This window comes from Zootoca vivipara, chromosome 14, assembly GCF_963506605.1.
Source record: "Zootoca vivipara chromosome 14, rZooViv1.1, whole genome shotgun sequence".
NCBI lineage: Eukaryota > Metazoa > Chordata > Lepidosauria > Squamata > Lacertidae > Zootoca > Zootoca vivipara.
The window spans coordinates 11,307,763-11,329,385 of record NC_083289.1 but is presented as its reverse complement, the minus strand read 5'-3'; the positions used below and the strand labels follow the sequence as shown (position 1 = coordinate 11,329,385).

Here is a 21,623-nt window from a genome sequence, read left to right as displayed (position 1 = left end):
AATAATGGATTCTGCTGGGGAGAGAAAAAGCTACAGCGCTGAAGCAAACTGCTCTCTCATCAAAATTCATGTTAAGTCCAATTTTTCTTTCTGCTACTTACCTTAGGCTGAATTGCCTCCTTCTGACTCATGAGTTGAGATCTCAGAATGAGGACTTCCTCCTTACGTACTTCCAGCTCCTCGCTGACAGAGGTCATCTGATCCAAGAGGACCCTATACGCTGGGGCACCAGGGGCAGTGACGTTCGGAGCGCTCTTTTCCATCAAGGCCTTCCTCAACTCATTCAACTCATTCTTGAGTTTCTTATTCTCGGATTCAAGCTCTTGGCGCTGAAGCAAAGGGGGAGGAACACAAACGCAGTTGCTCTCTCATTCACCAGCAACCTTGACGCAAATTAGAAAGGTTTGGAGTGGGGTTTTGGGGAAAAGGCTTCACTGATCGTTAGCTAGCCTATCTTACGGTGTTCTGGTAATGATTACTATGCTATATGGTGTATGTGAAACATTGTGAACACACAAAATCCTCTGTAAATACTATTGTAATATGCTTTCAATTTTAACATGGCTATTTTAGGGTAATGTATAGGATTCGGTCACTTTAAAAAATCCAGAATTACTTTAAGCGACTCATATTCTAGCTCTGCGCCTCTCATCTGAGGCCTTTCTTCCTCCTGAGGAAACAAAAGACAGAGATAAAGTTTTATCCTTTAGACAGAACTAGCTACATCTGCAAAAACAGAAAATTAGAAGGAAGAACAGCATGATTAATTTTACAAACTTTTTGGGGTGTGTATGATACAATGTTATTGGTGTATCTGATACTTATATTGCTATTATAGTTCATAAATATTCACAGCTGAAGCAATTAAAACCACACATAATAGGAATCAGGATCTGGTCTATAGTGGAAGTCCTCCAACTTTGAAAAAACCTCTCTAACAGTGCAATCCTATGCATTATATTATGGTCAGAACCAAGTCCTGCTAAGTTCAATAGTGCTCTACAAGGCACTGTAAAGACAAGCCACAGTCCAATTTGCATATCACCAGACACTACATCATGGGCGTACCCAGCATGGGGCGGGGGGGGGGAGCTGCTTCCTCCTCTCCGTTTCTCCCTCCCCTCCTTGAGCTCCAGCGTGAGGGCGACGCGGGAGCGTCCCTAACCAGCCCAGCCCAGCCCAGCCCAGCCCAGCCCAGCCCAGCCCAGCCCAGCCCAGCCCAGCCCAGCCTACTGTTCCTGCTGGCCGCGGCCCAACGGCATGCCCAACCCCGCTGGCCCTGACTCCGAGGGCTGCACATGGGCCGCTCCTGGAGGCTGCAACAATAGCCCACGGCGGCACGGCGCCTCAGCAGCCCCCGAGTTGGCGCAGCCTCGGAGTGCGCAGCAGATGCCGCCACCGCTTCTGCTTGGGCTGCAGCGGCAGCAGGAGCCGCTGAAAGGGGAGGGGCTTCGCAGGAGGCAGAGAAGGCGGAGGGGCTCTAAGCCGCAGAGCCAGGCATTGCCCCCGGGGAGGGACGGAGGGAAAGGAGGGCGGACCTCAGCTCGCGCCCCCGCCGGGTCTGTGGGAAGCGGAGGCAACTCGAGCGCGCAGCTTCTCGGCTGCTCAGCCAGCCCTTCCTCTCTCCCTCCCTCCTCCTACTCAGGCGGGGCAGCCGTCGGTGGAGGTGGCGAGGGGGCGCTGCCCCCCACAAAGTGGAGCCCGGGGGCCCCGCCCCCTGATTGCGATGCCCCTGGCCGTAAACGCACATTCTTCCCTGGGGCGGTGCCCAGGATTAAACTTCTTCCTGGAGTCAGTTTCACCTGGGCTCCGTAGCCCCGCCCACATTCCCACTTTGTGGCCCCTCCCCTCCCATGCCTTGGCTCCGCCCCTGAACGACCATGGCTTGTCCCCCCCCCCTAGTTTTGATCCAGGGTAGGCTCCTGGCTACCACTTCATGTAGTCAAGCAAGTCCAGAAACCAAACTCAACCAGAAGACAGACGCTAAGAGTATAGAGAATGGCCTAAAGTAACCTCCCATGCTTAAAAATGCCCCCCAATGGACAGTTTAGCTGATTAATGTAATGTAAAATTAAAGTAAGAGGAAGATTCAGGAACAAATCAATTTGTAAGGTTCACAGGAGTTACTCATGGAAGCAAAATGTCCTTAAAAATAAGGACACGCTCTGAGCCTCCAACACCAATTAATCAATCAATCAACACAATGCAGAATTAAGGAGCACACAACTGCTGCCTTTTGACACAATAAAGACACCACATGGGAAAGCCAGAGAAGCACTCAGGCATTACTGCCTCCATCTTGCCTTAGGTATGTCCCTCTTGCATTCTGACAAGCATAGATCTTCAGCCTTTTTACCAGGACACCATTGCTGGAATAAGATCCCAACTTTCACCAGTATTTAGGGATAGCTATATTATAAACAAAGCCAAACCATTTTGGTCTTTACCTTGATCTTGGTTCGGAGAGCTTGTTCCTCTTTCTTGTCCAGCTCATCCTGCAAGGACTGCTTTTCCTGCTCCAGCTCTGTAACCCGTTTTTGTAATTTAAGGAATAGAGACATGTCCAGAGGTGCTTTCTTCTCGCTTGGCTCCTGATTCAAGGGAAATCGTGGGCAAGTCAGAATGTTTCCAACTTACAAAAAGGGAGATTTTTGTGGGGAGAGGAACAGTCTGCACATTAGCTATCATCCTGAGGAGAAAGCTAGAAACAGACTCTGCATGATAGTTCCTTCATAACAAAAGCATAAAGTGTGGGGCATGGTTCTTTCACCAGGCATGAAGAGTTTCTCCAACAGCATCAGCTGTTGCCATGGACAAGGAATTGGTAGGGAAATGGTCCATGCAAAATGGAAGAACCACACCACATGAAGGCAACGTCATGGGGATGCTTTTCCAAGCTGGTTCCGACAGAGCATGTTAACATGCAGATTGTCCCTTAGAAGCAAAGGCAGGGAGTGAAGCAATGACTAGAAGTATATAAATGTTACTTGATTAGGAGAGCTACTAACTCGCATCCAGAATTTTCCAAATGTTATTTTTGAAATCACAACTTTAAAAAGTCATTTTGATAAATAAATCTAATATAAAAAAGCATCTATCCTAAAGCCTTAAAGGCAGAAAACTAGTAACTAACTAGAAGGTTTAAGGTTTATAACCAATCATACCTTTCCTTCTTATTTGTTTGAAAGGGGAGGGGAGGGGGAAAAAAGAGTAGGTTTGCAGTTAGTTTCAAAGAAAATAATAAGCACAGTAAGTTTCTGTAACCAAAGAGAAGTGAGATAAACACCATTGCTTAAAAACTTGGATCTACTATTAGCCCAGTGAAATGTGAAAGCAATTGGAAGTACTTCCATATACCCAGAAATGCATGACTTGGTTGGATATTAAAAGACAGCATGTGCTCATCTCTTCATTTGTGTGTGGCCTATCGAAAACACAAAAGAGTGGTCATATAACCAATTGATTTCATACCCTGGTGATATAAGTTAATTAGAAAAGACAACAGCCCATCGCATACTACTCAATGCATGGCAGACCACCTAGGATATGGAATATACGTTAAAGGAGAAACTATGGCACAGAGGACTGGTCTCCACACAAATTTAAACAGTCCTCAATGTATTTCTTTTCAGTATGATACAGTATGTCTTGTCAAGTTTGAAGAAAATGGAGAAAAGCTTAAAGTTAACTTTCCCTACAGGAACTGTGGAACTCCCTCCCTTTGGCCACCCCCGTGCAAATTTTAAAAGTGGGGTATAAAAATGCCCTATTCCTCCTCCTAGTGCCCTGTTCCTCAGCTAGCCTTTTTCCAGCTAGCATCCAAAGAACAATGGTTGGGGAGCACAGAAGGGTTCACTCCTACCTTGGGAAGCTGCAAAGTTCAGGGGGAAAGAAAATAAACAAGAAAAACAGAGCAAATCAGCATCCCTCTTGGTCTGTAGGCATCAGCTATAGCTTATTATCTAGCAAAATTACTTCCAACGGCTGTCAATGGTAGAGCACATGCTGTGCATGGCAAAGGTGCCATGTTCAGTTCCTGACATTTTTGTGCAAAGGGATCAAGTAGCAGGTATTTGGAAAAGCCTGTTCCTGAGAGACTAGAGAATCACTGTCACTGTCACTTTTCCTCAGCCTGCAGTCCTCCAATTGCTTTGGACTACAACTCTCATCAGGCACAGTTTGCATGGCTAATGGCCAAGGATTACATGAGTCGTAGTCTGAAACATCAGGAGAGCACCAGGTTGGGGAAATCAACAATACCAGGCATCTTTCTGTGTACTGACTAGAGCCCTAGCTATATAGTTCAACAGGATGAGAAATGGGGATGGCTGAGAAGTTATTTGTTGTTACTCTGAAGGTGTGCACAGAGCACTCATAAGAGAGGAGTGGAAAACTCAGCTGCCCTCTTTCCTAGTGGGTGTTCTCAGAGTCACCACCGCTAACCCAAACAAAAGAACAGCATTTCAAAGACACAACAGGTTCTTCTCAGTGCCTTTGTATCAGTTTTCCCCAGGTACATGAGAATACGTTGAAACAATAACACCAATCACAAAGCTGCCTATTGGATGGAAGGGAGTTCTGCTGAGTTGTGAGAGTGCTTGTTGTCTGGACCATACCTAGTACCTAAGCTGACAAAGTAGGCAAGACGCATCCTGGATCAATTAATTGCCTTAAAAACTTTGCCCACTTTCAAGTGATTATGTTCTCAAGTGCCATGATTAGAGGGAAAGAAAAGAAAATCTTCCTGTGTGTCTTGTCAGGTGCTTATCTGGCCAGGTAGTGCTTCTTTAGGAAGAGAGGGGACAACAGGGGCTTATGCTATAGCGAAATCTTATCCCAATAAATGGCTGGAGGAGCATCTCCTTCAAGAACCAACACTGCAAGTTTGTGCTTCTACGAAGCAAGTATTTGGTTCCCTTTTCTTGTTTTAAAGCCCATATGCAGCAAATAATAAATAAGACAAAACAGCTTATGAATTCCGCCACCATAAAACATATAACGCATCCATAAGCATCCAATATTTTTCATTTAGTTCTGTATAACCATTATCAACCAGCTGCAGCAACATTTGAATTATTCATAACTGATACTCATTTCTTAAGGCAGTAACATAGCTGAGTAATCATTCTGGAAATATCCCAAACCTTCTAGTACTTAAAATGCAGAGCAAGCTGCCATTAAAAATGTGCCCTTCAAAAATAGTTCTCTCTCTCCCTCCCTGTCACCAAGATGACAATTCATCTAAATTGGAAAACTGCCTTAGAAGCTACAATATCTGATCCCAGTAAATTTGAAGGGCTCACCCATATTGTGATGTCAAGACACCTATCTGAAAATAATAGCCCAAACAACATGCTAGTTCAATGTTTTGCAAAGTTTTAAACCACTAATTGGTTCAAGATGCAATGTTCTGTTGCCTACTCTGTTGGCTTATTCATTTCTTGAATTCTCAGAGTGGTAATTTTGGGATACCAAAGTCCAGATCCACCAGAATTTTCAGAAATCCTAAGTCCATAAAACACAAGTTTCCTGTTACCAGTATAAAATAATCCTGAAGTAGCAGTTCCTTACAGAAGTAATTTTCATAAAATGTTCCTAGGAACCCTGGAGTTATAAGTATGACACTGTTGGACTTGCATGTAGGGTTGCCAGACTCAATAGTGGACAGGACTTCTGTGCCTTTAATTGCCCTGCTCTCTTTTGAGTCTGGAAACCTTAAAGAGAAACCAGCAGACCCTTTGCTTGGAAATTAAACAAAGGGTCTGCTGGTTTCTTTTTAAGGTTTCCAGACTCAAAAGAGAGCAGGGCAATTAAAGGCACAGAAGCCCTGTCCTCCATTGAGTCTGGCAACCCTACTTACATGTGATTGAAAGCTGCTGACTGCCTGCAGCTGCAAGTTTTCCTGCCTACCCCATCTTCTAATTCTGACTAGCAAAAAGCTACTCATGCCAGGCAGATATGGGTAACTGTATATTAGGGGTTGCCAATGTGGCATCCTTCAGGTGCTGTTGGACTACAACTTGCATCACCCCTGACTACTGGTTATGCTTGCTGGGGCTGAACTATCTACAGAACTATCCCTGCTATATATATATATATATATATATATATATATATATATATATATGCATGTTACAATTAGACTGCAAGGATGTTATCATTAAACCCTGGCCATTAGTTATATGTCAAACATAGTTCATGTGCATACAGCTTATCATGGAACAAGATAGGCAATTTCAAAGAAATTCATTTGAGTCTACAGAAAAAGCATACCCTTCCTATAAGAACAGTATAGTGAAAAACTGATATTGCAGTAGTGATTTACAATTCGAAGGGGGGATCCATGGTAGTCTCAAAGCTATAAGTAGACCTTTGTATTCTTTTGTATTCTTCGATCTTACCTCTGTTCTCATTGGAAATTCTTCTGCCTCAGTGATCTCAGAGCTATAGGTGTATTCTGATTCATTGCTACTATGCGTGGAATCTCTTCGCTTGTGTCCAGGCTTGGAGATGCTCTGGGGGGGGAAGAAAAGTGGGCAGGAAAAATATGATAGCTCTAGTGTTTGTCTTTCACACTTCCAAACCCTAGAGATCTCATGCATGAGTTTTGTAGAAGTCAGGGACTGATTTGCCTCAGTCATGCGGAGACAAATGAAAGAGAGGGACTAAGGAAGTAGCAGGGTGGTAAAGGGTTAAGCAATGCCTCTGCATCTCCTGCCTTTCTACTCCAAATTGCATCCATCCGTCCCCATACTACTTTTCAGCTGTGCAGACACAATCTGTGTTTCCAGACCCTTGTCTGCTAGGGAAGATCTTGTTCAGCCTAGAAACTTTTTCAAATGAAATCTTTTCCAGGTCCTTTAAGCCACTAACCATCATAACCTTCATCTCATCCTTGAGGTCATCATAACGCTCCTCTAACCGGCTGAACTCCTGCAGCAGATTCTGATATCTCTGCCTTTCATTGTTCAAATCCAGGTCTAGCTGCTTTGTCTCCTCAGTAAACCTTTTCTCCATGACCTCTGGAAAACAAAGTATGAAAGCCAAATTTACATATACAGTTGTACCTTGGATCTTAAACGCCTTGACTCCCAAACAAATCGGCTCCCAAACGATCAAAACCTGGAAGTGAGTGTTCTGGTTTTTGAACGATTTTCGGAAGCCGACCACCCGGTGCGGCTACCACGGCTTCCGATTGGCTGCAGGACGCTCCTGCAGCCAATCGGAAGCCGCGCCTTGGTTTTCAAACAGTTCTGGGATTTGAACGGACTCCCGGAACGCATTCTGTTCGAGAACCAAGGTATGATTGCATTACATTTGTACAGCAAGAAACAATGCATTTTAGTATCTAGACTATGGTTGCTTCCAGAAGACCTGTTACTGAGAATTCATCCTGATTTGTTTGCAGGGAAATTAGACAATGTTAGACATTTAAAGAGCATTTATTCCAATTTGTTTGCAAGGAGGTTACATGATACTGGCTCAAACCAGTATTCAGTATTCAGAAATCCTACTGAACACAGGGGTTTTCTCCCAGGTAATTGGGTGTAGGATTGCAGCCTAAGTAAGGAATTGTGGCCAGCTCCCAGATTTTAAACAGTAAGGCTACAAAGCTCCTGTCCTTGAACCACATTAGCAGGTAGTGCATCCAGCTGTGGAATGGTCAATTCCTCAGTAAGATTTAAGCAACTTCTTTAGCGTCACTACAGTTCAATATCTGAGGCTCAGAGTCCATTTAACTGCTCTCTTAAAAAAATAAAATCTAATCCCACCATTCAACTCCTCCAATGCCATGCAAATGAGGCAGTAAGGCTGGTTCAGGACTCGCTTATGCACATTTTATTCTCCATGCGATATTGCCTCTAGCCCTGAACCAGTGCAATACCCTACCCTCAAATAATGGATGGGGGAAAGAGAGAGACAGCCTTTCTGCATGGTGATAATTTGATGGTTGTACAGCCCATTTCAGTCTTTGCTTTCTCCCGGGAGTGATGATACTGAATTCCTTGGGGTCAGTGATTCAAAGTGGAGGCCCATCATGTTACAGAGATTTGCTTAATTGATAAAAAAGCAGAGGGAAAAAAGGGAGAGAAGAAGGGAGTGTGTGTGTGTGCGTGCATGCATGCATGCAAAAACCATCAACCAAACCAAACTTCTGAACCAAGGTTACCTGTTATCTCTTTGGCCTGGTCCTGGATCCGATGGTTCAGCTCATCCTTCTCTGTTTTAAGCAGTGTGTTTTGCTCTTTTAATTCCAGTACCAACTAAAAAAAGGGAAAAAAATAGTATTGGGAAAGGCTCACAGCTGAGAGAGGGAAAAAAATCCATCTTAACAAGTACACTGTTTGAGTAACAAATTAAACGATTTCCCCCGGGCAATTCTAGACAAAGCTAATCAGTCAATCTGCATGGATTATACATCTAGTGCTATCACAGCCTTGTGATACATACAGCAATTTCATCAAATCTGATTTGAAATCATGCTCTGCATAACATAGAAACAGTGTTGGCTGTGCCCATTGGAACTGATGGGGTGGAAGGCCAAGAAGCCAAACATAGGTGGAGCCTGAGCCAATGACAGGCAAAATCAAATAATTCCGAGTTTTGTTCCTATCCTCACTGAGTTCTACAAGGGCAACACTGAGACTAAGGAGGAAGCTGATAAGCAGTGGATTGGGAGTAAATAAGAAGGCTGGCAGTTGGGCCTGACTGAACGCAGACTGAGGTTGGTGGGGCAGGGTGCCATTCACCCTAATCAACCAACCTCCACTTCCGAGAAAATTCAATAACCATGCAAAACTGAACTGAGCATATTCTCTCTCTGCTTACCAGAGTCTCTACTTCCTTTCTCTTCCTAAGTATAGGCTGAAATGCTTTTTCAGCCTGGACCTCTCCTCGTGTGCTCTGTAAAGGAGCATTTACACTGAAAGGATAAATTAATATCTTATTTATAAGTGGGGGAAATGCTAGCCAGCTTTTTTATGCCTACATGTCAATCGAGGAGGCTTAAGTCAAGTAAAATTACAATCTCACAATAAAGTTACAGCATCAGTTAAATTACAACAGGGTCAGACGTAATACATTTATCTAGCTGGCAAGGGAAATGGAAATGTCTAGTTGGCAGAAAACAGCCAAAGAGGAGACTACCTGAATCTTGGAAGGGGGGGAGGGGGAATTCCACAACCTGGGCACCACCACAGAGAAGGCCCTCTCACTAGCCTCTGCCAACCATGCTTCCAGCCGAAGTGAGACACAGAGAAGGGCCTCTCCATCAGATCTTAGGCAGCAGGGAGGCAGGCAAGTATAAGAGGTGTCAGTCCTTTAGGTATGCTGGACCTAAGCCATTCAACTAATCACCAACCATTTGAATTGTGTCCAGAAACAAACTGACAAGCAGCACAGGCAATGCAGAACATGTGCAAAACAGTCCCATGTCAAGGGCCCATTAACATTGCATGCCAACTGAAGGTTCCACAGACGCTTCCTCCGTATCCCCAGTTACAGCATATTGCAATAATCCAATCTAGGTATAACTAAGGTGATCTCAGTAAAGGGCACATCTAGTCCACACAACACACAATTCTTACCTCTTCTAAGAGGGTGTCTATCACCAACTATATAAGATGAATCTTAAAAATAACTGGCAGTTATCTAAGCACTCAAAGCCCCCTACTTCTCTTGCAGCATAGAGATGGAGTTTGGTTCCATCTTGCTCTTTTTTCCATAAACAAAACACCCAGCTCATCACCGCAGATTAAGAGTTCTGTTTCTCATCTGCTTTCCCTTTAGGCTGCGTTTTCCCTCACCTTTTCCAATGCAATAGGGCCACCCAGTCTCCAGGTTACATTGCAGCAACTTGCTGATCCGTCTCTGCCTCTCCACCACGATGTGCCTTGTCCAGAAGGAAGCTTCTCAGATCCTGCCTTCAGCTCCCATCCTGGGCTTTCACCCGATTCTGGCTCTGACTCTCCCTTCACTTCTGCTCTCTCTATGCCTGAGTCTCTGCTCCTGTCCTCTCTGTCCCCGACTTCCATGTTCCCTGCACCTCCTCTCTCTCTGGCTGCTCCTGCATCTTACGAGGCCGTGAGGAGGACATGGGGCCACTAGGCATCTAGTCACTTCCAGTCTAACTCCATTTACATCTGGTCAGGGAGTCCAAGACCAACCTATCATGCAACATCAATAAAGGATGCAGCCCTAGGTATCTTACATATGTCTGGGCTTATGATTATGCACAAATGTGCCTTCAGGTTGTTCCTAAAGTTCTGTGATGCAGAGCACAATGTACTCACCTGGTCTGTTTCTTGTTTGTATATTTCTGCCTCTTCCTCAATCGTCTTCTTCTCAGTCTGTGTTTGGTGCAGTTCCTTTCTGAGCTTGCCGATCTCCTCTTGAAGGCTAAGGACACGGTTGGTGGCATTCTTGGCCTCTTCTTCACTCATTTTAAGGCGTTCTACATCATTCTTTAGCTTCTCTGTCTCAGACGTGTATGCTGCCTCCAGAGTACTTAGTTTCTCAATTAGGGATTTGGAGTCTTTGGTCTGCATAAAGCAAAAAAAAAATTGATAGAGATCAATGTTTGCAATGCATTTCAGTTTAACATTAAGTTTTCATGCTAGGAAAAGATGTGTTATTTATCATCATTTCTCAGCTATCCACAGAATGTGCACAACATCACACAATGAAAATGTCTGTTCTAAGTAAAAGGTAGAGGGAAAGGGACCCCTGACCATTAGGTCCAGTCGTGACAGATTCTGGGGTTGCGGTGCTCATCTCGCGTGATTGGCCAAGGGAGCCGGCGTACAGCTTCCAGGTCATGTGGCCAGCATGACAAAGCCGCTTCTGGCGAACCAGAGCAGCACACGGAAACGCCATTTACCTTCCCGCTGTAGCGGTACCTATATATCTACTTGCACTTTGACATGCTTTCGAACTGCTAGGTTGGCAGGAGCTGGGACCGAGCAACAGGAGCTATCCCCGTTGCAGGGATTCGAACCAGCGACCTTCCGATCGGCAAGCCCTAGGCTCAGTGGTTTAACCCACAGCGCCACCCGCGCTGTTGTAAGTAGGGACAGGCAAATCAGTTATTGTCTGTTTCCCTCAGTTTTTCATTTTTCAATCTTAAATTCTCATTTTCACATCAGTTTGCTTTTTTTTTTCTTTTCCCAAAAGCCCTTCTGCAATTTCATAAGCATTTTACTGCAAGGTTTTAATGTAATTATTATATGCAATTTTGCCAGATATATTAATTTTTGCAAGCAATTTCCCCTAATATAATGCATTTTTGTGCACACTTTTCCTATAATATGTTTTTTTGGACATACTGTATTAACTGGTTGGAGAACTGCATTGCAAAATAATGAGAATTTTGAAGGATGACCACATTTCAATCTGCATGATGTTTCGGGCAGTGCGAATTTTATCGTGGAAATGGGAAAACATACCATTTTTGCACCATACATGTTGTTTTTATGGTGTAATCTAGTTAGATATCACTTGCGAAATCTGCATCTGATTGCTCTCTTACTTGCTAAAGCTGGGATGGACAACCTGTGCCCCTTCAGGTGATGCTGGACTGCAACTCCCATCAGCCCCAGGCAGCATGGCCAATGGCCAATAATGATGGGAGGTGGAGTCCAACAACATCTGGAGGGCTCCAAGTTCCCCATTCTTCTGCTAGAATGAAGGAGTTCAGTTCAATTGTCAGTTGATGTGGATACTCTGCTTTTCTACAAGAGTATCCAAAGCAGCTTATATAGTACTCCAAACAGCCCTTATTTCAAAATGCAGATGATGTAAGCTTCTAGCCATCCAACCCACAGACATGTCACTATACCTGCTCATCAATTCTACGTTGCAGCTGCATGATCTTGTTCTCCATGCCAACGTTGAGTTTCTTGTAGTGTTCCACAGAGCGTGCCTCTATCTTCAGCTTCTTCAGCTCTCTCTTAGCCATCATGCGCCGGAAGCAGCATTGGAGATAGAGAATTGCCTCCAAAGATCTGTGGTACCGCACGCGAGCCAGCCAACCACGCACATGTTTCTGTATAATGGTGGCCTTGTGCCCACGAAGCATCTGCATATTAAAAACACACACACACAATGAGGGGCTTTGTACTGTTCTTCAGACACTGTCAACAGGGATAATTAACTGATACAATGAACTGTGACTAGTAAACTTAAAAATAAAGATAATTGAAGCCAATGAATAAAGTAATATACTACTGCCTGTTTGGTACATGGAAAGCTGACTACCAGTATGTTCCAGCAATCTACAGTGCAGATTCCTTATATGATGTTACAAATATGTGCATGTGCCTACACACACACACACACACACACACACACACACACACACACACACACAAAATGTATGCCACACTCTTACTTAACTATGGGTCATCAAAAGGATCTGGATTTTTCGAACTCTGGATAATATTAACTGCTCCATAGATTAGGGTTTAGCAAATCATGTGAAACTGTTCCACAATATTCCCTTCTCCTGGTGGACTCTCACACAAATTTGATTTGGAGGTAGAGTATTTCAATACTCTTCCTTTGGGCAATGCCAGGCACTTCCCACAGCAGAGCCCCAAAGCTTATAACCATCATAATACATTAATCGCTTTTGACGATTATTTTAGTTTAAGAGTTCTTGAACCGCAATCTAATGTTCTTTTGTTGATGCATAATGAACAGTTTGCAAATTCTTGATCAACTCCTTATGTTGTCTCTAACCACGCTAGTAAATTACATCATGTGTCATAGAGGAAAAACCTATACGTACATGTCATAGAGAACTCAGACTAAACTGGTTTATACCAAAACATTGATAGGTTCAACTGGCAAATTTGTCAATTTAGATTTCTGTATTTCTTCCCATAAAACAGTTTCCCCCAACTTGGTGCTCTCCAGATGTTTTGGACTACAATTCACACAACAGGAGTTGTAATCCAAAACATCTGGAGGGTATCAAGTTGAGGAAGGATGCCAAAAAACAGTGAAATAATTATCCATAATTATATGAAACTTCCAAAGATGTAGAACGGCAGATATTCTTAACAACAGTATATTGATTAAAAATACAGAAAATGGTTAAACTCTGTAGTCGTTTTAATATCATTTCATGTAACTAACCAATACAATGCATATGACACACTATCAGTGACATTTCAACTATATCCACTGCTTTTAAATTGTCCTAGAAATACCTTGATTCAGGAGATATAGCAGATCCACATCTGGTAGTACAAGTGAACCAAGTACATCCAATGATGGTTCAAATATTATACATTTTACTAAGGGCATCAGGTGGTTTACAATATAGTACATGTAAACCTGGAGCCAGTGTAGCTTCCTGTGAAACTCACAGACACCACAACAGCATCTCTTCCAGGAACCTCCCAAAAATATGTGAAGCAGGTGATTCAACTCCTTCAGACACCTTATTACAGTCATGTGACCACTAAACATACCAGTTTTATAATGGCTACTGACACCTGTTGCAATTGCTTCCCCAGACAAAGTAGTTTTGTTAATGGAACTATCTTTAACTACAGGATCACAACTGACGGGTCACAGGACACCATATGCCAACATATCTGGATCAGGTCTGAAAAATTCACAGAACCACATATAACGAAGTTACAGTTGCAGAGGACACTGTTCCAGAAGTCTGCAGCAATTTGAAGCACAGAAAACAACTGAAATTGCTTCTCCGTAACAATTCTCATACTTGGGGTGTCCTTGTAATCCTTATGCGGTGCCCATTTCAAAAGATTAAGAAAAAAGAGGAAGGCTTTGGCTCAGAAATCAATCAATCAGGGTATAACAGATTTTTTAATAATATGAATGAAGTGAAAATCAAACATAAATGAGGCATAGAGATCAGGATATTGGGCTCTGATTAGAGCAGGGGTGAGAAACTATGGCCTATGTGCCAAACCTGGCCTGCCCAGTCTCCCATTGGCTCACAATACTGCGTTCATGAAACCACACCCACCTGCCCCAAATGCAACGTCACATGTGGGTGGGATCAGGTGTGGGGTACGTAGAGATGCAGCTAAAGCAGGAAGAGTTCAACCATGCTTTGTGCAGTATCCCCACCCCTGCCACCCAAAATTGACAGGTGGGTGGACAAAGAAGTCAAATGGTGTCAAAAGCTGGTCCATCGAGCTGGAGGAGACAAAGGGCCAGATTCTGCTAACCCAGTGTGCTAGCAGAAGCCAGTGCAAGGTCTCCTGCAATGCAACAGGACTTTCTCCCCTCTCCTCCCCCAGAAAGACCTGAATTCAAAGACCTGCTCAGCCAAAAAGCTCACCAAATGCCCTTGGCCCAGACCTCTCAATTAATTATGAAAAAAACCCCAATGGACCTTGCCTTGAACTCCTTAAAGGAAGAGGCAGATATAAACAATAAAGCAACGGAAACCCACCACAACCATCAAGTTGGGACACCAAACACTCATTGCTTGTTTGGCTAGTATTTCTCAAAGGATGTTTTAAAGTATCATTTAGGATAATTAGCAATGTAAAAGATTCTTCAGAGGATAAAGAAACAATAATTGCTACAAGGCTCATTCCAATTACAACACTCACCTCCTAACTGAAAATATTCTTTTAGTCACACAGCAGAATCGGGCCATACAAAAGGCACTTCTCATCATCATCTGAAGATTGCCTGCCTGCCAGTCTTCTGCCACATCCTTAGAAAGTCTGCACTATTTTGCCCCCCTAGAAAATATCTCAAGTAATCTTTCATCACCTTTAGTGCAGCTGATAGGGGATTTGCTTTATTTAGAACATTTGTACTCCACTCTTCAGCCAAAAAGGCTCCCAAAGTGGCTTACATACAACTAATGAAAACAACCTGCCCACAGGTTTACAACATAGCTGCCAAGTTCTCCCTTTTTTAAAGGGAAATTCCCTCATGCTGAATAGGCTTCCTCGCGAGAAAAGGGAAAACTTGGCAGCTATGTTTACAATCTAAAATACATGACACAAATGGAAATGTGGATGGACATGGAGGGAAAAGGAATAAAGCAAAGTTAGGCACCAATTCTTGAAGTTTAAGCAGTAGTTCTTATAATGATCTGATTGAATTCACGTCCCAGTTTTGCTGCTGGAATGTAACCAGGTAAATAGCTACTAACTTCCCAATAATAGCTCACAATAATTCCTATGCTGCTACTTGTGCATTTGGAGAGTAAATGCAAAAATACCACAGATGAGAAACGTTACAAAGACCTTTGGTACAGGCAGAGCCTAAGACAGGCATCCCCAAACTGCGGCCCTCCAGATGTTTTGGCCTACAACTCCCATGATCCCTAGCTAACAGGACCCAGTGGTCAGGGATGATGGGAATTGTAGTCCAAAACATCTGGAGGGCCGCAGTTTGGGGATTCCTGGCCTAAGACCAGGGGTAGGCAACCTAAGGCCCATGGGTGTTTTTACATGAGTAGAATGTGTCTTTTATTTAAAATGCATCTCTGGGTTATTTGTGGGGCATTGGAATTCGTTCATATTTTCCTTCAAAATATAGTCTGGCCCACCACATGGTCTGAAAAAGGTTGCTGACCCCTGCCTAAGACTCATCTTTTCCTTATCACTTTGATGACCCATTTGAAATCTGAACACTATTGATATCTCTTGGGACTAACTGCAGCTTCACATCATACCACAGTGAACTGGAATAGTTATTGTCATGCACTGATGTTTCTGCTCCAATACAATTACTGTGCAATTTTCATTGATTACCTCCAACAGTTAGTTCTGACTAGCTCTGTGGTAACTACAATAACCACAAAGGAAATGCAACAGGCTAACAAAAACAGATGTTCCAAAACAAAACCAGTAATGAACCATCACATTAAAACTTATAAATGACACATAATGGATTAATCATCCTTAATTCCATAGCCAGAAAGCACCTGAGCTGGTGATGTGGTTTACTTTTTGCGCTACTGTGTTTCTCCAAAAATTTATTTTTCCTTTAAAAAAAACAAAAAACACCATTATGGCTTATTTTCAGGGGATGTCTTATTTTTTCCCTCCTCCTCCTCCTCCTCCTGCCGCAGTCGGCATTGCTGCTGTGCCTATCACTATGTCTTATTTTTGGGGTAAGGCTTATATTCCTTGAATGCTTAAAAATCCCGCTATGGCTTATTTTATGACTACGTCTTAAAATAGGGGAAACAGGGTAGAAGGAATGTATTTTTAAACTTATTTTATTAAAATACAATGCTTCTCAAAATAATTACTACTGTTTTGAAAACTTTAACTTAAAGCAAATTATTTTACATTTGACAAGTTTAAAGTTATGACTACAGTTACTGGTATATAATATTATTCCTACTTTCAAGTGTCATGTGAGAGCAGAGCTACAAATGGAATTATTGTATGCTCTGTTTTTTCCACTCATTTCAAGGGTCCAGCTTGTGCACCAAGAATAAGTATTTCCATACCAATGCATCAAGAAGTTCTAGCAGATAAGGGAGCTCCAGCCACTTACCACAACTACCTGTAAGCAATCACACAAGCAGGTATTTTGCCACAAACCCTTCCCATAATTTTAGCATGTGGATACAGATATACAGAGTTGATATGCAGGCAACAATGTTTGCGGAACGCACATAAGCCCGCTCTGTCCCTGCTTCCTTTTCTAGCCACTTCTAGGTTGCGACGATGCAGACACGCACAGTCGCACACATATTGAACACATGCAAGACGGTTGTTACCTGTACAATACCAAAGCCACAGTTTTCCACAGAACTATTTCACAGTAGAAGCACATGATCAGGACTAGTGGCTTCCTGTATTTTTAGAAATTACACCTTGGCAGTGAAATTGGTGTGTGTCTTGAGAAATGAACCTCTAAAAATAACATTGTGAAATTTCATGCTCTATAGCAGGGACGTCGAACACATTGATCGCGATCTACAGGTCAATCCCTGCAAGGCTTTGGTCGATCGCTGGTCCTCTTCCAGCCTCGCCCCCCTCTCCCTGTGCCGACCTCTATTGTTGCTCAACAACTTCTGAGCTGAGCTGAACCCCTAAAAAAGGGGGCATTTCCCCTCCCTTAAAAAAGCTCAACAACTTTGAGCTGAACCCCCCCCCCCAAAGGCGGTAGTTCACTGCCAGATTTTAAATTTGAAAGTAGATTGCAGTCTCTAGGGAGTTGGCCACCCCTGTTCTATAGCATCCTAAAAGAAACACGGCCACATACTGTATTCCAGTAATAATAATAATAATAATAATAATAATAATAATAATAATAACAACAAAAGCAGGAGTCAAGTAACAGACTCTCTTACCTGCTGATACTTCTTCCTAGCAATATAACCTCGCAAATATGACTGGAGAACCAATGTAGCGGCTAGCGTGTGACAGTATCGCTTGCGGACAACATACATGCGCTGGAATTTCTGAATAATGATGGCAGCTTTTGTTCTTCTAAGGAAAGTGGCAAGGCTGACCAAGAAAAAATGAGGGGGTAGAAGACAGTATTTACAAACTCCAAAGTAGTCTCTTAACATTAACACTTTATTACAAAGGTCCCAATGACAGTAAAATTTTGGATAACTCGATAGCATCAGACACTTCTCCCCAGGCTTACATTACAGTGCTAAACCACCAAATTCAAGTAACCTTATTCACTAATTACTGAGTTTAGGACTGCAACCAAAGCACCAAATTATTGTCATTGGCACATCTAACCTGTAAAAGCAAGGCTCCAAGAGCACCAGTCATATATTAACTGCTGGCCTAACTCCTTTTTGAAAATTTGCAGTGATATGCATTTCCCATGTTACATTAGCCCAATACTCGTATGCCCAAACTTGCAAAAACAATAGTGCATTTAAAAGATTTAAGACAAGCATACATGTTCCTTAGCAAGAGGTTTAAATAATTTTTCTTTAAATAACTAGATTGTTCGCATCGCATTCACATCAGGCATCCAGTCACTCTGAATTCCTGAGAATAACTTTGCAGGGAAAAGCCAACATCGGCATATTTTTACATATTTCTAACCTGCCTTCAGTTCAACTACTCTAGAAAGTCAGATGCTGTTGACCAACAAAAGCAGTTGTGGAATCCTAAAAACTTCAGCACCAACATTTACTAAAACAAAAGCAGGAGCTATGTTCCAATAACAGGATCCTTGCCAAACAAATGCCTTTGGGAAACCCAAAAGCAGAGCTTCAAGGCAACAGACCCTCCTATTGATGCTCCCCAGCAACTGGTATTCAGTGGCATACTGCCTCTATACTGGAGGCTGCACATAGGCAAGTGAGACCTGCATAATGCATATAGCTATCATCATACACGAGCTTGGTTCTTCAAGTGTGGATTGTCCTTAGCCAAAACAGCACCATCAGAAGGCTTGAGGGAACCCCAAGACTTGTAATCTGTTGGGGGCAGGAGCTGGAGCATACTCAGCGAGCGTAAAATGTTGACTGACAAAGGAGGGAAACTGAATAACTGGAATCCTCAACAGTAGCACTTAACATTTTCTTGCAGGCCCCACTTGACATGCTGGTGGTCATGGATATGCATCCTCCATGATCTGTTCTTTACAATCTACATCATCACGCTCAGTTAACCTGTGACCCACCAAGCCAAATGTAGCTCACTAGACACTATTATAGTCCAGTGGATATATGATATACACCCCTTGCAATCAGAGGCAGAAAGCAAAATAGTAAGTTTATCAAGTTGGGTCTTATAACATAATGATCAGTACAGTGGTACCTTGGTTCTCAATGCCTTGGTACTCAAACAACTTGGAACCCAAACACTGCAAACCCGGAAGTGTTCCGGCTTGCGAACTTTTTTTGGAAGCTGAATGTGCTCTGTTTTGAGTGCCATGCTTCCAATTTGAGTGTCACATTTCCGTTTTGAGTGTTACACTGAGGTCTATTTTTGCTATTTATTTTGCGGTTTTGTTTTTGTGGCTCTTTTCGTTTTTGTTTTTGCAACTGTGTGGAACCCAGTTCAGCGACTGGTTGATTGATTGTGTGACTGCAGTACAGTGGTGCCTCGCTAGACGAAATTAATTCATTCCACGGGTCTTTTCTTATAGCGAAAAATTCGTCTAGCGAATCCCATAGGAATGCATTGAATTTTTTTTGAATTTTTTTTGCCCATAGGAACGCATTAATTGAATTTCAATGCATTCCTATGGGAAACCGTGATTCACTAGACGAATTTTTCGTAAAACGCATTCGTCTAGCGAGGCAAGCTCCGCTCGAAAAATCCTTTCGTTAAGCGGAAATTTCGTTAAGCAGGGCATTCGTTAAGCGAGGCACCACTGTACACTGTTTATTGCTTTCATTTTATGAGTCAATGGTCTCGATAGATAGCAAAAATTCATGTTAAATTGCTGTTTTAGGGGGTTGTTTTTAAAAGTGTGGAATGGATTAATCCATTTTGCATTACTTTCTATGGGAAAACGTGCCTTAGTTTTGGAACGCTTTGGTTTTGGAATGGACTTTTGGAACAGATTAAGTTTGAGAACCAAGGTACCACTGTACAGGAAAAACAGAAGGTACAGTTGAGTTTTATGTTTAAAGCAACCCAAGCTTTTTCTCAGGGGTCAGCTTACCATCTTGCCTGGTACCCTCGGACATATCTCTGAATGGTGATGGCTGCCTTCCTCATGCGCAGGTACTTCTTCCGCAACAACCATCCTCTGATGGTCTTTTGAATGCGGATGCATGCAACTCTCAGTTTATCGGCCCTTATTTTTTCCAAGTAAGCTACCTGACCAGCCCGGAAAAATATTTTTGTCTTCCCAAACTGGTACTTATCCTGATCCTGTTTTCAGAAGAAATGTACAATCAGCCAGACCGAAAATGATAAAGGATTAATAATACAAGACTCAATGACAGCAGAATTGGTAAAGAGGCAACAGGCATCCTCTAAATCAGCGGTGGCTAATCTTTTGAGACAAAGGGACACATTAACCCCTGGGAGTCACGGAAGCGGGTGGCGCTGTGGTCTAAACCACTGAGCCTCTTGGGCTTGCCAATCAGGTCAGTGGTTCGAATCCACACTATGGGGTGAGCTCCTGTTGCTCTGTCTCAGCTCCTGCCAACCTAGCAGTTTGAAAGCATGCCAGGGCAAGTAGATAAATAGGTATCGCAGCGGCGGGAAGGAAAATGGCATTTCCATGTGCTCTGGTTTCTGTCACAGTGTTCTGTTGGACCAGAAGCGGTTTAGTCATGCTGGCCACATGACCCGGAAAGTTGTCTGCTCCCTCGGCCTGAAAGCGAGATGTGTGCTGCAACCCCATAGGCGCCTTTGACGGGACTTAACTGTCCAGGGGTCCTTTACCTTTTCACCTTACATGTCAAAGTGGGAGTGGCTAAAGTTTAAAGTAGGTGTGGCGAGATCCTCAAGGTTGCCTCCCAAAAGACTTTCTCACCAGCTAGCCTACACTGATTTACATTGTTTTAATTGTTAATTATGAAATTCAGTAAATTGCTTTCTTTTCTTTTTTTTTAAATAGACAAACGGGAAGAGGAGTTGGAGGCAGTGGCATAGCAAGGGGGGGTGATGGGGCGGGTCACCCCGGGTGCCACCCTGGGGGGGTGACACTCGGCGCCCCCCACTGTTCTTATATGTTCTTTCAATGCTGATTTCATATCTGAAGTCAGTTTTGTTTTGTAAGCTCTAGGTTTTTTTGCAATTCATGTTTTTCACTTTTCACCAGAGACAGAGACATGGGGGGGGGTGACAAAAAAAATTCCGCACCAGGTACCACCTGGGCTTGCTACGCCTCTGGTTGGAGAGCCGCAAAAACCTTTTGGAATCATGAGATCAAGGCAGGAGACCCATGGGAATGCTTTAAAAAAACTATTTTTAATTATTATTATTATTTAAATGACAATAGGGGAGCCTTGGGAGTCACAAAAATCCCTTTGGGGGGGGGGTGTCTCCCCTGCTATACAACATGAAAGGGCATGATGAAAATCAGGTTAAACAAAAGGAGCAAAATTGTATAAAATCCTGTCGTTTTTAGCTTGTAGCCAGCCATGTAAAAGTAAAGTAATTAAAACATTGTGAGATTTGAAAGGAAAATAATACATGGACTGTGGACTTTATTCTGAACCCCAAAGGCTACTTTAATATGCCAAGAAAATCCTGGGCAGTGTTATTTACAGTGCTTGAAGGTATTCACCAAAAGAACAATGTTCTCAACTGTCCAGGGCCATCTGACGGCTCCCTTGCCCTATGGGAAAGGCGAGAGCAAAGGTGGAACAGCCAAGAGAGCTGTCCATCATCTCGCTCCTGGTAGCTGCTCCTTCCCTGAACCGCCACCAGAGGGCTACTCAAGAATAATCTCATGTACAAATCTGAGAAGAGGTAACAAAGAAAATTTCCGAAATAATAGGTGTACTGGTACCATTAAGCCTGAAAAGTGGACTATAAGAATCTTAAAGAAAGAAAGCTGCCATGAGTGTTGATTTAAATGGAAAGCCAATATGGATACTGTGTAGGGGAAAGCTCAAACAAGGAGTGGAAGCCATCTTTGCTCAACCAAAGGGAAGAAGTCATCTTTGCAAAGCCATATGGGGCTTATTTTGTTGCCCTACGGCACTCAGCCACTAGCATGTTTATTCT

The 21,623-nt window shown here is 43.1% G+C and overlaps 1 protein-coding gene across 5 annotated transcripts in view; it reads right to left on the bottom strand.

The window, feature by feature from the left end:
• Positions 1 to 21,623, bottom strand: part of MYO5A (myosin VA) — a 115,596-nt gene that overhangs the window by 25,369 nt on the left and 68,604 nt on the right. For all 5 annotated transcript variants that reach the window (XM_060282746.1, XM_060282747.1, XM_060282748.1 and 2 more), the window contains 10 exons: positions 19,603 to 19,814; positions 17,312 to 17,468; positions 11,837 to 12,076; positions 10,293 to 10,541; positions 8,171 to 8,264; positions 6,874 to 7,022; positions 6,402 to 6,515; positions 2,448 to 2,591; positions 617 to 670; positions 102 to 329 (listed from right to left, as the gene is read on the bottom strand). In XM_060282746.1, the coding sequence (XP_060138729.1) occupies positions 102 to 329; positions 617 to 670; positions 2,448 to 2,591; positions 6,402 to 6,515; positions 6,874 to 7,022; positions 8,171 to 8,264; positions 10,293 to 10,541; positions 11,837 to 12,076; positions 17,312 to 17,468; positions 19,603 to 19,814 (1,641 nt within the window). The remainder of the gene's footprint in view (positions 1 to 101; positions 330 to 616; positions 671 to 2,447; positions 2,592 to 6,401; positions 6,516 to 6,873; positions 7,023 to 8,170; positions 8,265 to 10,292; positions 10,542 to 11,836; positions 12,077 to 17,311; positions 17,469 to 19,602; positions 19,815 to 21,623) is intronic.